This window comes from Bos taurus, chromosome 13 (assembly GCF_002263795.3).
Source record: "Bos taurus isolate L1 Dominette 01449 registration number 42190680 breed Hereford chromosome 13, ARS-UCD2.0, whole genome shotgun sequence".
In the NCBI taxonomy this organism is placed as follows: Eukaryota; Metazoa; Chordata; class Mammalia; order Artiodactyla; family Bovidae; genus Bos; species Bos taurus.
In genome coordinates, this window is record NC_037340.1 from 66824018 (window position 1) to 66841485 (window position 17468).

Here is a 17468-nt window from a genome sequence, read left to right on the forward strand (position 1 = left end):
TAATTACGTCTCAGGACAGTATTTGTTTGGAAAGACAAGAGACAGAACATATGGTGGGAGCTGCACCGAGCGGGGACTGGTTTTCCCATTTATCTGCTAGTGTGGTGGGGGTGGCCGAAGGGTGGGGCTCGTGCTGGGCCTGGGGAACCGCTGCTCCGTCTTTGGTGGGGAGCTGGACCTGGCTTGGGGTGGGGGGCGCGGGTGACGGGAGGCACCTGGGTCTCCCACCGTCCCCTGGGGGCCTTGAGAGGATGGAGACTGTACCACCTGTTTGGGGCATCTCACAGGTGCCAGGAAATGTGTAGTGAGGGAGCTCTGGTCCCTGCTGTCCTGCAGCTGCGACAGGCAGTACCCGCAGCCAGCGGGTGTGTGTGACCATGACCAGGGTGTTGAGGGGAACCGACCCAGTGGGTCAGGGACAGTCTTTCTGAGGGGGCCAGGTTTCAGCGGAGCTTTGAGTGACCTGCCTGGCCAAAGAGGCACCAAGGGAAGCACACTTCAGGCACTGGGAACAGCGGAGACCAAAGTGAGGCCTGTTCACAGGACAGAATGGAGACCAAGGGGAGGTGGGAGTGGCCTGCCCTCCAACCTGGGCAGAGGGGACCCCGGCAAGGTTCCTTGATTGAGGCGGAGGCTCAGGTCTGGTCTGGTTTCTCAAAGACAGTGCTGAATGCTGTGCCCTGGGATTGAGAAGACCCCCCCAGGGCGGGGCAGGCAGAGAAATTGGGAAGAATTGATGAAAGCAGCAGCTTCCTTTCTGGCCTCCTGGCCTTCTTGCTCACACCTTCCAACCAAGCCCTCCTCGGATCCGTCACTACCCTCTCCAGACAATCTGGTGCCCGCGGTCTCGGGGGTCGAGGGCTGGCCTCTGTGGGACATTCGGGGCCCCCCGACCTCCTCCTTCATCCCCAAGTCTTGCCACCTGCCTCCACTGCCCAGCCCTCTTGCCCAGCCTCCCAGAGCTGGTCCAAGCGCCCCACCAGCAGCCAGACCACCCCGCCCCACCCCCGCCCCTCCCCTCCGCCCGCCCCCGCCGCCGGCCCTGAGGTTTCCTGAGCCCTTGGCTACCCTTCCCCCGGTGTCTCCGCACAGCCCTGTTCACAGAGACGCCCCACGACATGACGGCGCGGACGGGCGAGGACGTGGAGATGGCCTGCTCCTTCCGCGGCAGCGGCTCCCCCTCCTACTCGCTGGAGATCCAGTGGTGGTACGTGCGGAGCCACAGGGACTGGACGGACAAGCAGGCGTGGGCCTCGAACCAGGTACCGCCCGGGAGAGCCTTATCCGAGTGGGGCTGGGAGGATCCTGGCCCCCCCACTCCCCGGGAGGGGGTATGTCTCTGCCTCTCATCGTCTCTGAGGGGCACGGGCTCGGGCTCCAGCTGTGCTCGTCCTCTGCAGCCCCCAGCAGTCTCCCTCCCTTCCTGGAATGGAAGCTTGGTGGGGGGGTCGGAGTAGGGAGCGGAGCGAGGCTATGTACTTGGGATGCGCGCAGCTGGTAGGGCCCTGCAGGGAGCAGAGTCCCGCCCTTCAGGTACAGGTGGGGAAACTGAGGCCAGAGGGACGGAAGCTGGCTCCAGGTTACTGGGCAAGGCGCGTCTCCTGACTCACCTTCTCCAAGCCCTGGGGGCACTTGCTTTGTAGTGAAAGTGAAAGTTGCTCAGTCCTGTCTGACTCTTTGCAACACCATGGACTATGGGGTCCATGGAACACTCCAGGCCAAGGCCTGGTGTGCTACGATTCATGGGGTCGCAAAGAGTCGGACACGACTGAGCGACTGATCTGATCTGAACCTTTCCCTTCTTCAGGGGATCTTTCCAACCCAGGGATCAAACCCAGGTCCCCCGCGTTGCAGGCGGATTCTTGCAAGCCCTCTAAATACAGGGCAGTCTTTGCCCAGTTCGGTCCCCCCACCCCACACACACACACACGTGCACGCATGCCCTTCCACATACCTGCGGACACAGGAGGCAGCCCAGTCACGGCACACGTGCACACTCACACACACACACACACACACACCGTGGAGGCATATGCTACTGGTGTCCCCGCCCACCTGCCTGGCCAGCGCTATCACCACCACCAGCCCCACTGCCAGTCCCTGCAACACTGCCTGTGGGTTTTCTCTGGACCACAGAGCCTGCCGGCACGGAAGGCAGGCTGGGAAAGGGCTCCATCAACGGCTGACAGCAGTTGGAGGGTAAATACCCCAGCTCCCTCGCCCTTCAGTCGGGATAACTGAAGAGCATCCCCAGGTGCTCAGAGGGAGAAAGTTCAGTTGCCCACGGTGGTAACTGGCTTGAGGACATACCCAACCTTAACTTCCTTTGCTCTTTGGTATCACTCACTCACTCACCTCCTGGTGTTTCCTGGCATCACCTCCCAAATAAATCATTTGCACTTGAATCTTTGTCTCAAGGTCTGCTTCTGGGGGAGCAAACTAAGACACTCTCATTCTTACGCTTGTGTGTATATAGGTATTATGCAAACACATATGTGTCTGCTCACCTGTTCACATATGAACACATACATGACACACTCTTATATGCACACACAGGCATGCTCACACATTCTTGCATGTTTCATGAAATGGCTTCTAACATATTCACAAATACATATTAAAATCATCTGGCTCCCGGAGGTGTCCACTCCCCAGCACACTGGCTTAGAGGACTCGAGTGGTCAGAGAAAGCTCTCAGGCACAGAGTTGTGGGCTTTGCAGTTGGAAGCCTCTGAGGTTAGTTTGCAGGGGAAAGTATGTGGGCAGGGCTCTGGCAGCATCTGTGCAAACAAACCTGAAAACAGGACGCATCCACAGATGGAGAGAGATGCAAGTGTGCAGACAGACAGTCCTACAGACACGCCAAACCCGAATTACATTCTTGCCTGTTCACACCTACCCTCCCTGTGTATCTCCAAGTACCCTCCATATCAGAATGCATAGCGCATGTGCAGTCAGTTTTACAGATACCTCCTTTATCTTCCTTTGCTCTAACTCACCTCCATCCCTGAGTGGACACAGAGCTGAAGGACTACCCCCCCCAGCCCCGCCTCCAGACCCGCGGTCCTTGGAGCATCACCTGCTGTCTCGAGAATCTTAGCTGTGGCCCATATCCCCATCCCGTGATGCTAACGCCTTGTCTCTGCTTTTTCTACCCTCCCCCTCCCAACAGCTAAAAGCATCTCAGCAGGAAGACGCAGGGAAGGACGCCACCAAAATAAGTGTGAGTTTTGATAATGACTTCTTACAAGGGCTCTAATGGAGGACACAGCTGTAATTTAAAAAAAAAAAAATTGGTCTAGTTCAGCAGGGAGCTTTGGCAAGAAGATGGAGGAGAAGGAAAAAAGAAAAAAAGAAGGGGAAAAAATTGGCCCAGCTGTTTTTTAAAAGCCAGAGATTTTTCAAGTTCATTGAATGACAGGCACAAACAAATGATGGGGGAGAGAAGATGCATTCTCTCCTGTCGGGGCCAAGGCTCTGCATGCCTGATGCTTCGTGCCTGTCTCAGCAGCATTTTTTATTTGGGAAGCCAACGAGGAACTAATGAGACTGAGTCGGCTTTTTTCGGCCCATCACAAATGACGGCTGCGGCATCTCACGGTCACTTGGGTCATCTGGCTCCGGACGTGAGGCGGGACAGAGGATCTACAGCCGAAGGGTTTCAGGGCTGGCCGGGCCTTCTAATGCATTGACTCATTTTCATCATTGCTCCATCTCTCGAGGAAAGGGCAAGCTTTTGCCCATTTTACAGATGGGGCAGCTGAGGCTTAGAGGGGTCAAAGCCTTGCTGGAGGTCATGACTTGGCTGAGCCACATTGAGCTTTTGTCTCCAGGCTACACTGGAGCCCCATGAGGTAGGGCACCCAGGGGACTCAGGGAGTGCCAGTTTTTATAGAGAAGGGCGCCCCAAGCAGAGTCTGGAAGAGGCTGAGGAGAGGGGACTGACCTGGTGATACGTGTGGCCATGGGACCAGGTTGGGTTTGTGCATGGGGCATGCAATCAGCCTGGCAGGAGGCTGGGAGTCAACTGGACACATGCCCAGAAGATGCAGGTGCCCACAGGGGTATGGATGCATGTTGGTGGGAGTGACCTCCAGATTCACTCTTTTCTGCTGCTCCTTCCCAAGCCCATCAAGGACTTGTTGGGGAGCTCAGGGCCCCAAGGCCACTTAGACACAGAGGATCACCTACAGCAGAATTCACAGTGTAAAGAGTGGGCACCAGGAGGCGTGAGGTGTCATGCCAGGCCCTGGAGGTGGCAGAACAGAGGCCGGGAGGTTGGGAGGGAGGCTCCCACGGAGGCTCAGACAGGAGATGGGCAGATGACAGAAGAAAGGCCTTCAAAGCATCGTTTGTGCTATCTACCCTCAGGCCCTTTCTGAGCTGGTAAAATGTAAATCATTTCTGGCTCAGGGTGGCTGCTGGCCCACCGACCCTGGCCCCTTACCCTCATCCTCTGCCAATGGCACGCCCATGTGTAACATCTTGTTTCTTGTCCAAACACCCATCAGTTAAGCCTGGCCAGGTGGAGACCTCTGTGTACATTAATATACCCTGTTCATGGCAACTCTCTCACTGATGATTTTGCTTGGGGTTTAAGAAGCATCTAACACAAAGGAGAAAATAATCTAATTGACTTAGAGGATTAGAATTCAAGGCTGCTGGGCCCCACGTGAGGGGCATGCAAAGATGCTAATTAGTTAAATAAAATAAATGTACTCAGCATGATTGTGCAATGCCCACCCCCACCCCAATCCCTGGCGATTCCTGCACCAGCTGGGGCTCTGGTTAGGAGATTCCCAGACAAACACAGACCCATTTCCATGTGCAGAGAGCATCTTTCCTGTGATAGTTCTTAAGTACATGGACGCACAGTTAGCGGACATCTGTGAGCAGCAGCACACCCTAGGTTCCTGCAGCCTGAGAGAAGGCTCAGATTTCTCCATGGCCTTCAAGATTCTGTGCAGCTCACTCTGCTCACCCTCTGGGCCATCTCATCTGTTGGACCTGGTTCCCCTGTCCCTCCCAACCCTGGCTGCCTCCCAGCCTCGCATTCCTTCCTACCTTCTGACATTTACACAGGCCAGTCCCTTGGCCTAGAAAACAGTTCCTTTCTCTTCCTTCAGAACTCAGCTCATCAAGCCTCCCTGGACCCTGGGACTCAGCCGGCGCCCCTTCCTTCTCCTTGCTGGCTACATTTTTGTCTGTCTTTTTTTGTCTGTCTTTTGCCTGAAGACATTTCAGGCCTGTCTTCCCTGAAGACAGTGTGGCTGGGACTGCGCCTGCCTGATTTCTGGAGCCTGGCACCGTGCCTGGCAGGTAGTCAGCGCCCAATAAATATTTACCAAGTGACTGCCACACACACACAAACACACACCCAGGCCAATGGCAGCACAAAGCCAGACACAGATTTTGATACACGGACATGCCAACACCATACTCATCGTGCCTGTGCGTGTATGTGTACAGGGGTCATGTGGGAAGGTGGGGCCTGGGAACGAAGGCCTTGTGCCTGCAGGAGCCAGATGAGCCATGCAGGAGTGCTGGTCCCAGAGTCCCATGTCACCTAAAACTCCGAAATTCCAGGAAGTATCTCCCAATTTTTAAAAAAATTTATTTTATTTTTGGCTGTGCTAGGTCTTCGTTGCTGCATGCGGGCTTTCTTTAGTTGCGGTGAGCGGGGCTACTCCCTACTTGCTTCTCATTGTGGTGGCTTCTCTTGGTGCAGAGAATGCGCTCTGCTCAGCAGTTGTGGCACACAGACTTACTTGCTCTGAGACATATGGGATCTTCCCGGATCAGGGACTGAACCCGAGTCCCCTGCATTGCAAGGTGGATTCTTAACCACTGAACCACCAGGGAAGTCCCTGATTTTTTAACTCTTGGGACCTAATTTGATTTTTGAAAAACTGTGGAAGACAAACAGCTCAGTCTTCTGGCTGGGCAGCGTCAGCACCTTGGGGGCCCCAGGTTCAGAGTAGGAAGTAAAATGAGTCTCCGGGGGTTTGGTGGAGGCAGGGCTCCATCGTGGGTGCGGTAACCCCTTGGGTTCACCATAGTGGCCCTGGGGAGGTTGAGATGCGGCAGCGCTGAGTGCAGGGGTAGAGCAGGGAGGACACGTGGGGCCAGCGCCAAATGTCCCAGGGCCACTCGAGTCCTCGTCCAGCTTTGCCCCTCCCTGGGCCTCTCTTCCCCCACTCACTGCTGTCTAACAAATATATGAACAGCGCCATGGAAACTGTAAAGTCCTCTGGATTCGGCCGTGTAAATGACAATGGTTACTAGAGTGGAAACTTAATATGAATTTTCAAATCACATGATTCCTATTCCCAGAATTGGGGGTGGAGGGGTGTGGAGCAGGGAAAGGAGGCCCAGCTTTGCAGAAAACAGGAGAGGGAATGAAAAGAGCTCAGAATCTCATAAGGAGATCGTTTAAATTACAGGCACCTGTAATAATAGCATTGATAACAATAATAACAAGGCAGCTAACATTTATTGAGTGCTTGCCATATGTCAGGAACCATGATGAGTACTTTACAATGTGATTTATCTCATTTAACTTGAGGCCTGGGGAAGGATCCCCTGGCCTTAAAAATTATCTCGCTTGGGAGCTTGTATATGCTGAGGATTCCCTCATCAGGACCTCATTCCTGGGGCTCAGATAAATTCTGCCTGTGTCCACTTTCAGGTTCTGGAAGTCTTTCTTTTGAGTTCACTGAAGTGCTGTGTTTTGGAATTAATTTCCCCTTAACTAACAATTTTGTAAGTAGAGATGGCCCCCAACTGCTGAATTTGAAAATAAGGTGAAATTCTCCACATGCATCCCTTTCCCAGGAGGCTCACCTGCCTTTGTTACTGTTAGTCCCTTCTTTGGTCTAACTGCAGTTGTTTGTGCTGTAGATTCATGTAACCTGTTTCAGTCCAAAACAGCCATGGGCAGCCTGGGTCCCAGTATACATGTGGCCTTGTGCTCCTGCCCTGCTAGCCTAAGCCCTGCCTCCTCTCCAGCCAAGCCCTACAAGCCAAGCGGCAGCCAAAGAGGCCTCAGAAAGCACGCTGCAGCCCCCACAGCATGTAGGATCTTCCCGGACCAGAGATCGAACCAGTGTCCCCTGTAATGCAAAGGGAAGCCCCTGATTTTTAACTGTTGGGACCTAATTGGATTTTTGAAAAACTGTGGAAAGCAAACAGCACCTCCCAACTCTGGGCCCCCAAATCTGCATAAATGGTTAAAAGGAGGCAGCAGTATTTGTCAGATCAAGCCCCTGCCTGCCTTGCCTGCCCACCCCATACATGTGATACATGCATGAATACTGCATGGTTTCTGATGCAGGGAGTGGGGGCTGGGGACGAGAGCAGCACACGAGCTCTGCATTCTTCATGAAGGATTAACAGGCCAAGCAGTGGGTCATGGTGTACTACGACTTTATTTTCTGTAGAAGACATTTCTATATTTCCTTGAAAATTCCTGCAGTGATCCATGGTATACAAAGGGCATGGAATTCTGCAGTCTGAAAGGGAAGCAAGATTCATGTGGAGTCGAAATCACTCCATGCATCTTGGGAATCCCTTGAAATAGGCACAGAGCAGCTGGCCTTTGGCTGAGGCCCCAAAGATTACTCTGTGAAGGCCATGGTCACACACACCCAGTCCCCACTCTCAGGGTACTCCCAGCCGGTGTGGCAAATGGATGATAACTCAACCATCACACATGATAAAAAGTAAAATTACAGCTGTGACTATCAAAATAAGAAGGAGTGCAGCCAGTCACAGAGGACCTGACCTAGTCTGAGGGGTCTGGAGGGCTTCCTGGAGGAGGTGTTCTTTGAAGTGAGCACTGGAGTGTAGGGGGGTTGACTTGGAGTAGAGGGAACTTCTCTGAGTGTGTGTGTGTGTGTGTGTGTGTGTGTGTGTGTGTGCTGGAGGAACTGCTGGAGGTTGGTGGGTGAGGGAAAGGAGAGGATTCCCCCAGCAGCCACTATGGGGAGCCACCACAGGAAGGGTTCTAAGTTGGAGCCATTTTGGAAAGATATGTCTGACTGTCTTAGGGGGATGGATTGGAAGGAGCCAAAGAAGGCAATGGCAGCCCACTCCAGTATTCTTGCCTGGAAAATCCCATGGATGGAGGAGCCTGGTAGGCTTCAGTCCATGGGGTCGCTGAGTCGGACATGACTGAGCTACTTCACTTTCACTTTTCACTTTCATGCACTGGAGAAGGAAATGGCAACCCACTTCAGTGTTCTTGCCTGGAGAATCCCAGGGACGGGGCAGCCTGGTGGGCTGCCATCTATGGGGTTGCACAGAGTCGGACACAAGTGACATGACTTAGCAGCAAAGCACTTTGGAGAGACCCTGGGGGAGGCTGGGATATTGCCCTGGCCAGTGTGTGGGGATCTGGGTTCCGGAGAGAAAGGAAGGACCAGTGTTGTTTAGCAGGAAGATCAGTGGGATTCAGAGACAGATTGTGCCCGTGTGAAGGGAGATATGGGGGTCATGACTTGGGAGGGTCTGGCTGCAATGGGTGAGGCCTTCTGGGGCCCAGATTTGGGGAGACTCTGAGTTGGTGTCTGGCCTTGCCAAAGTGAAAGTGAGAGTTGCTCCGTCGTGTCTGACTCTTTGAGACTCCATGGACTATACAGTCCATGGAATTCTCCAGGCCAGAATACTGGAATGAGTAGTCATTCCCTTCTCCAGGGGATCTTTCCAACCCAGGGATCGAACCCAGGTCTCCTGCATTGCAGGCGGATTCTTTACCAGCTGGGCACTGGTGAATTGGCTGGGTGTTCCTGATGAAAGCTCAGGAGTGGCAGAGCTCAGAGCCCGGCCTGGGGAAAGGACCTCCTGACCCTCTGCTCCCTACCCGGCACCTTCTCAGGGTTACCACGTCACTCTTAGGCTGAGGACACATGGAGGAAAGGTCTGGCACCATGGATTAATTTGCCATCATCCACTTTTCCTGGTACAGCTCGGGAGAAGGATCCCAGCCCACCCACCTGATGGTCTGTGGGCTCCTGCCGTGTCCAGCGAGGCCTGGGCCGTGGGCAGGCAAGAAGGAGGCTGAGCTTGTTCATGGTGTGGACTGGCCACCTTGTCTCTTTCAGCATAATTAGGTGCTTAATTGCACTGCTAAGGCCTGTCGATGCCCGTGGCCAAGGCCGAGGCGATTATGATTTACAGCCAGGCCTCCACGTGGGGGTCTCTCTGCCTCACAGCCCCATGCTGGGGGGCTGGGCTGCAGGATTTTTCTGCCCAGTCTGTGAATGTTGAAATCCAACAGGCTGCTCCACCATCCCCATGAAGCCTGGGTAAGATGATGGCTCTCTCACTTAAGAGATGCTTCTGAGGAAGGGGCCAGGCTGCCCGAAGACATGGAAGGCTGGAGGCCTAGGGAAAGACAAGGAAGGGCGGGTGGAAAGACAGACTTGTTTACTGGTCCTGGGAGAATCCCCAGGGATATGATTAGGACCTGGTTCTTGTCACCAGCTGGGTGGCCTTGGGCAAGTCACCTTACCTCTCTGAGCCCTGTTTCCTGACCCTTACAATGGGTATCCCAATGTGCCTATATCTTGGTATCCCAGTAGTGCCTACATCTTGGGGTTATTTATTATGGGATTTAAATAAAGTGTAGACTCTAGCACATCATCTCCCAGGGATCAAGCGCTCCATAAATATTAGCTACCAGCTCTGCTGTTAACTGTTGTTACTGTTTTTATTATTTGCTTTCTCTGGGTGGTGCTTACAGATGCAGATCCCCAGGACTGATGTGTGTCCTCTCCCGTCGTTCTGGTGTAAGCCGGCTCCCCTGGGTGCTTGGTTACGGATGTGAGGTCTGGGTTCTCCCTTAGATCTGGAGCCTAGGTGGGAGTTGCAGGGGTCTGGCTGGCTCGCAGCTGTATCCCCCAGCGCCTGGCTCGGAGTGGGTCTCGCTCATGGTCTTGTCGAATGAAAGGATGAATCCAGCCCAAGAAAACTGAGGCCAGGGTGCTCGGGACAGGTCAGTGTCAGATCCAGCCTCCCAGCACTGTTTGCTGTTCTCCTTGTCTCCCTTCTCCTCCCTGGGTCGGGGAGGTCACACACAGGGGTGACGGGGTAGGAGGGAGCCAGTGACCAGGGCTTCCGGTCCAGGGAAGGGAAAGTGTGGGCAGAGGGATGGGCCATGCATGGTGCTCCCTCCCCAGCGCTCCTCCCAGCGCTTCACATTATTACTCCATTAGCGCCTTGTAGGGTTGACAAATGAAGGATAATTAATATCCGTGAGGGAAACAGATGTTGAGGTAATTCACTCCCCGCTGTGCATTTGCAACGGCATCTCCTAACTCGCCTGAGAGCGTGGCAGGGCCCCAGGACCTCTCTGTGCCCTTGGTCAGAGGTGATGGAACCAGCAGGGCTGATGGCCTCCAGCTGGGCCCTGCCCCAGTACCTTGGAGGAGGGGGTGTCCCACACCCAGGGGGCCAACTGGAAGAATCTCTCACTGCTTGCTCTACAGGGAAGTGGGCAGTTCTGCCTCTGTCCCACCTCCTGCCTCCTGCTGTGCCATAAACCCATGTACTCTTGCTTTGTGGGGGATGATGACCAGCCAGGAAGGTCAGAATAAGAGAGGGTGAGCCAGGCTCCTAGCAGCTGCCCACTGCTGTCTTCCCTTCCGGAGCCTGGGACATGCCCTGTGGCCCTGCTACCTCTGGGTGACCCTCTGTGGGCCCATCACACCTTTGAAGGGTTAGAGTGTGCAAAGGCAACCTGGGTTCACTGACTTGATGCCCATGGGAAAGCCACATCTTTCAGAGGCTTAGCTTCACCATCTGTAAAGTGGATATGATCATATATATGTGACCCAAAATTAACAAGCATGATATCTGGGTACCACTTCATTTGGAGAAAGGAGGGACTAGAGTAAGTCCATTTAAACACTTATACATTTTCTTTTTTCATTATTATTATTTACAGGGTACCAGGCTCTGGAGTGGTCACTGAGATGGAAAAGATAGATATCATTCCTGCCCTTGTGGAGTTTATAGTTTAGTCAGAAAAACAAAAATCAAGTAAACAGACAAATATTTGGTTCTCCAGTTGTGATGAGTGTTAGGAAAGAAATAGACAGGAGGATGTGATGGAGGGCTTCTTGGAGGAGGTGATGTGTGAGAATGAATGGGAGTCAAGGAGGTGATGGGAGACAGCATCCTGGCAGAGAGACCAGCAAAGGCTGTGAGGTCAGAAAGAGCCTGGAATCCAGGAGGAAGGAACCAGAGAAGCCAGAGCCAATTAATAGGATGATTAGAAGTCACGTGTGTGAGGGCCCAGCTGCATGGTGAACACATCACCTCAGATACCGTCCTCTTTCTCACCCTGGCCTCCTCACTACAAGGGTGATCAGCAAGGGTGTCCTCCTACAGAATATGGGTTGTGGCAAGAACAGGCAGACTGGGTATCTGTCCTCATCACCACCCCCCCAGGAGAGAAGGACCAGTTGGGCTCCGGACTGAGGCCACCAGTCTGAAGCTCACTCAGCTCCATCCTGGCCCTGGCAAGCCTGCAGTGCCAGCTAGTAATGACATCACTGAGCAGGGGGTCGCAGCTGGCTATTAGGGACTGTTTTCCCCTGTTCTGTCTAGATTGAGTGGGGGCTGTAGGAGGGGCTTCTTTTGGCTCTAAGGAAGAAGGGGACAAGAAGGATGGAAGCCCCCTTTTACAACACCCCCAATTTATAGGCCAAACTTCGCTTTTATTTCAGCTTTTTATTTTGAATTGCAGACTCAGAGAAAGTTACAAAGAGATCACAGAGTCCCCTGTCCTCATCTAGCTTCCCCAGTGATGTATCTCATATGACTGTCCAACTGCCTTTTCCCTCTTCATTGAAAAAATTCACAGCAGCTTTATAGTTGTGGCAGATTTATTAAGAAGAGCTCTAGTCTGAAAGCTACCCACATGTCCATCAACAGATGGCTGGATAAACAGATTGCGATATATCCATGTGATGAAATACTACACTGCAATAAAAAGGAACAAATTGAGCCAGGCAACATGAAGGAATCTCACTGATAGTATGTTGTGTGAAAGAAGACACATACAAATGAGTTCAAGAACAGGGGAAACTAGTCTAGGGTGATAAAAATCAGAGTACTAGGTAACCTAAGGGGGTGAGAATTGACAAGGAGGGGCCACTAGGCTGCACTCCAGAAGGCTGTAAACGTCCCATGCCTTGCTCTGGATGGTGGTCACACCCAGCATACACGTGAAATTTCATTAAGCTGTGTGTGCCTTATTGTATATAAACTATATTTCAATTTTAAGTAAAAATTTTAAAACCCCATCCAATAAGTAAATGAGCAAAAAGCCAAAATATGAAGACAAATATCACAGTCTTGCTCCTCCTGCACCCCACCTCCACTGGAGTGAGCTATTATTGGCATCCTGATATATTTGTGATCAGCCTTTATTTTATTTTGACAAATAAGGCTAAGAATTCACTTTGCAGTCTACCCCAGCCCTTCCCTGGGCTCTGCTTCAGAAACAACCATAGCTTTGAGGCCACACTGTATTCCCTGGTGTCTGTTTTCAAACTTGCCTGCACACAAGTCACCAAAACCAGTGTAGAGTGTTTTCGTGCCTTTCTTTGCAGAAATGACATCATAGGGCAAGAGTTTTGCAATGAGATCTTTTCACCCCATGTATCCCTGAGCTCTAATACGGCTAGTTCTAGCTTATGGTTTTTCACTGCTATGCAATATTCCACTGAATGAACTGACCAGCACCTGTTCATGTGATCTGTTGATGGACACTTAAGTTGCTTTGCTTTTCTGCTGTTGAATTCCGCAAGCCTTGATGGGAGTGTCCCTGGGGCCCCACCCGCGGAGCGGGCCCTGGATTCCAGTGGCCAAGGTTACTGTCTCTGTGTCGCCCCCAGGTGGTCAAGGTAGTGGGCAGCAACATCTCCCACAAGTTGCGCCTGTCGCGCGTGAAGCCCACGGACGAAGGCACCTACGAGTGCCGTGTCATCGACTTCAGCGACGGCAAGGCCCGGCACCACAAGGTCAAGGCCTACCTGCGGGTGCAGCCGGGGGAGAACTCCGTCCTGCACCTGCCCGAGGCCCCACCTGCCGCGCCCGCCCCGCCGCCCCCCAAGCCCGGCAAGGAGCTGCGGAAGCGCTCGGTGGACGAGGAGGCCTGCAGCGTCTAGACTGATGCCCAGCTCGCCGCCGGCCTGCCCTGCGCCCCTCTGGCTATATCGAGTGTGCGAGGAGCCGCTGGACCGCCGGGGCCGGGGCTGCCCGGGTCCAGCTCCTCCCCATCCCCGAGACGGCCCGTGGCCCCCTCCTCGGCCCTGCGCCCACCACCCCTCAGCTCAGCATGTAAGCCCCGCCCAACCCTCCCCCTTCAGACCCCCGCCACGACCTGGCTCGGAGAAGGTGGCCCGGGGCACCCAGGGGACAGCCGCCCCGGAACGCTGGGCTGGGGCACCAGGCCGGGACCGAGCCGCCCCCGTCTGTCACCAGCTTCGGTTGAGTCCAGTGTTTCGCTTTGCTTGCTTGTCTCCCATCCCGTCCCAAGCCGGGGGCCTCCCAGCCTTATTCTCCCTCCTTCCTCCCATCCCCTGCTTGGACCCCGGGGGCGTGGAACGGTGACCTCTCCCAAATGTGGACTTGAATCTTCTGAGCAGAACCAGGGCCTCTGGTGAAGGAGTGAGGCACAGAGCCCCCCAGGAGAGCCGTGACCCCTTGGCCAAGTGGCTCACAGGGGCCCTGGGAGGACAGGGAGACTGCTCCCACCGCCTCCAGTCATGTTCAGTCTCCTCCCACTAAGAATCAGCCCCTTGTCCCACCCACCAGGGAGGCGGGGGACCCTGGATCTGCCCCTTCACATGGCAAGTCAGAAGGGGGGCCTTTCCCTTCTGACCCCTTGGCCCCAGGCAGAGTCTTGCACCAGCGGGACCCTTTGGAGGGTCTTCGAGGCTCTGCAGGAGCCCCCTCTGCCAGCTCCTACCATCCCAGCCCCCTCCCAGGACCCATGCCGAACCCCCCTTCAAGGGCCTGGCGCTGTTGGGAGCCAAGGGCCCCCCCATACCAAATCCTTTCACAATTCCTGAGCAGGGGGGCACCCACCCCCTTGGTGATTTGTAAATATTTCTACTGAGCCCCACACCCCCTCAGAACTGGCTGGAACCTCTGGCCACCCCTCAGCGATGGAGGCGGGGGATGTGGGAGAGGCCTAGGCTTTGCCTGGGGGGGGTGTGGGTTACCCTGTACACATGATCCAGTCCGTGACTACCAGCCAACCTGAATAAAGCGATTTAAAAAAAAAAAACCCTGGGCAGTCTTTCTGGGGCATTCACGTCTGGGAACAGTGCGGCCAGGGAGGGGGAGATGGGGGGGGAGGCCAGCCCACACCGCACCTCACTCAGTCCCTTCTCACGCCTGCTCTCGGCCCCCCAAGCACAGAACGAACTCCAGTGGGGGCTCAAGGAGAAAGAAAACCAGCCCTCGTCCAGCGCCAATCCAATTACCAGGCGCTCGAATGATTCTGATTTTGAGATCATTACCCATATAGAAGCGAACAAAAAACATGTTTATACTGTTTTGTGAATAAATAACTTATAAATGAAGTAAGGGTGAGTTACCAGCTCACCAGGCAACCCCAGAAAAGAACCCCCTGCCTTGCCCATGTGTCTTCCAGATTACCCCCTCTTCTCTCCCAGAGGGAACCACCACCCTAATTTTTAAGGTAATCCCATTCTCAGTGTTCTTTTTTTTTTTTTTTTTTTACAGTGTTACTACCTATATGTATATCATCTTAAATAATATAGTTGAGTTTTGTCTACATTTTTAGAACTTTATACGCATGGAATTATACCCTATCTGTTCTTTCATACACTGCTATGTTTGTGAGATTCACCTAGATTATTTCATGTGTCTGTAATGTGTCCATTTTTATTACCGTTCGACTATCCTACAACTTATCAATTTATGCATCCATTAATACTGTTGACAAGAATCTGTGGTCCCATCTGGGTGCACTGTAATTAATGGCCCTGCATGTGAGCACGTGGACTGCTCAGTTGGGAGGTTTAGGCATCCCTTTAGGGATCTCATTTTCTCCCCAGGTATCAACACCCCCATATTACAGTTGAGGAAATGGGCTCAGAGAGGCTAAGCTATTGAAATCTGTTTTGCCAAGCTTGACTGTTCCTTCCATCATGCCCTGGGCTCTGGACTCCCCTTTGCTCATCCCAGCCAAGAGTCCTGCCCACTTCGGTCCTGCTGAGAATCTGCCTGGGGGTGTATCAGTCAAGCCTTTGTAGCCAGCATGCCCAGATGGCACCCGCTTTGTGCCCCTACAGAAACCATTGGCATCACCCACACGGAGCTTGGGGCATCTGCCTGTCCCCGAGCTCCCCTGCCAGCCAGACTGAGTGAGCTTCCTCAAGGGCAGGGTCTGGGAGCTGCTGGAATGATGACTGACGTTGGCTGAGCACTAAGTGTGCCCCAGGCACTGTGCTGACCGCCACAGCAGCCCCAAAGGGAGGCACGTATCCTCAGTTTTGAGATGAGGAAGCTGAAGTTCAGAGAAGAGCAGGCTGGCGGATGGCTGGGCTGGATGAGGATGTGTATCAATGAGGCTGTGAAGCCAGCAGGGCTCGGACTGGTTACAGGATCCCCGGTCTGGACGGTCTGTGACCGATGGTCCTTTCAGGCCAGCAGTCAATGAACATGGTCCCTTCTAGAAATCTCCAAGTGCAAGGCAGGCCTGAAAAGCCCAGGTCCCTCTGGGAAGGTCTAGGGGGTACAGGCTCGTGCTAGCGTGGTAACAATTCTCATAGGCCCTGAGCACCTATACTGCGCCAGGAGAGGACTTTTCCACAGGAAATCCTGAGGCTTCACGGGACCTCCTTTTACCTTCCCAAGAGCCTGTGTCTCATCTACAGCCCTCTCACTCTTTAGGGGAGTGCCCTCCTCCTGGGAGGGCGTTTTCTTGCTCCTCTGGGAATACAGCTCAGGGGAGAGAGAGTGCCTGGGATAGAATCCTGCCTCTGCCCATGACTGTTTCAGGACCCCGGGGAAGGTTCTTCACCTCTTTGAGTCTCAGTTTCCTTTTCTGTAAAATGGGAACACTTCCAGGGAAATGTATATGAAAATCATAATGAAGTACCACTTGATATATGCTAAGATGGCAAGGATCAAAAACACAGAGGACTTCCCTGGTGGTCTAGTGGTTAATAATTTGCTTTGCAATGCAAGGCACGCAAGCTTGATCCCTGATGGGGGAACTAAGATCCCACATGGTGCAGGGCGACTAAGCCTGAGCCACAACCAGAGAAGCCTGTGTGCTGCAGTTTGAGAAAGCCCACACGGTGCAACAAAGAGCCCGTACACCTCAAAAAAGATCAGCATAGCCACAAAAATTAATTAGCTAAAAATAAAAACACCTAATAAAAAAAGACAGAATAACAAACATTGGCAAAGCTGTGGAGAAACTGGAACCCTCATACACTGCTGGTGGGAAGATAAAATGATGCAGCTCCTTGGGAAAACAGTCTGGAAGTTTCTCAGAATGTTAAACATAGAGTTACCATATGACCCAGCGATTCTACACCTAGGTGTGTACCCGAGAGAACTGAAAACATATGTCCACACAAAAACCTGTGCATGAATACTCACTCATATTATTTATTCATTCATAAATAATAGCCCCAAAGTGGAAACAACCTTAATACCCATCAACTGATGAATAGATGAATAGAATGTGGTGTATCCAGACAGTGGAATATTACTGAGATTTGGCAATAAGAAAGAACCAAGTACTGATATGTGTTACACCATGGATTATTCTAAGTGATAATCAAAACGTTACTCTAAGTGAAAGAAGCCAGACACAAAGAGCTACATATTGTAGGATTCCATTTCTATGTAATATCTAGAATAGAAAGTCTATAGAAACAGAAAGCAGACTGGTGGTCACCCGGGCTGGGTGAAAAGAGAGTGGGGACTGATTGGGTATGTGATTCTTTTTTGGGGTAATGGAATTATTTGGGGTGATGGACACACACCTCTGTAAATAAAAAAAATGAAATTTTAATATCACCCCTTGTGGCTCAGATGGTAAAGAATCTGCCTGCAATGCAGGAGACCTGGGTTTGATCTCTGGGTTGGGAAGACCCCATGGAGGAGGGAATGGCAACCCACTCCAGTATTCTTGCCTGGAGAATCCCCATGGACAGAGGAGCCTGGCAGGCTACAGGCCATGGGGTCACAAAGAGTTGGACACAACTGAGCGACTAAGCACAGCACAGCACAGAAAATCATATACAATGTAAATCATCATAACAATTTGTATGGGCTTCCTATGTGACTCAGCTAGTAAAAAATCTGCCTGCAATGCGGGAGGCCTGGGTTTGATCCCTGGGTTGGGAAGATCTCCTAGAGAAGGGAACGGCTACCCACTCCAGTATTCTGGCCTGGAGAATTCCCTGGACTGT

The 17468-nt window shown here is 52.8% G+C and overlaps 1 protein-coding gene across 2 annotated transcripts in view; it reads left to right on the plus strand.

Moving 5' to 3' along the window:
- The window catches only part of VSTM2L (V-set and transmembrane domain containing 2 like), a 38904-nt gene extending 24605 nt beyond the window's left edge, over positions 1 to 14299 (plus strand). For both annotated transcript variants that reach the window (NM_001077976.1, XM_059892637.1), the window contains 3 exon segments: positions 1093 to 1262; positions 3173 to 3223; positions 12903 to 14299. In NM_001077976.1, coding sequence (NP_001071444.1) covers positions 1093 to 1262; positions 3173 to 3223; positions 12903 to 13175 — 494 coding nt within the window. In that variant the 3' untranslated portion in view covers positions 13176 to 14299.
- Positions 14300 to 17468: the final 3169 nt, after the last annotated feature.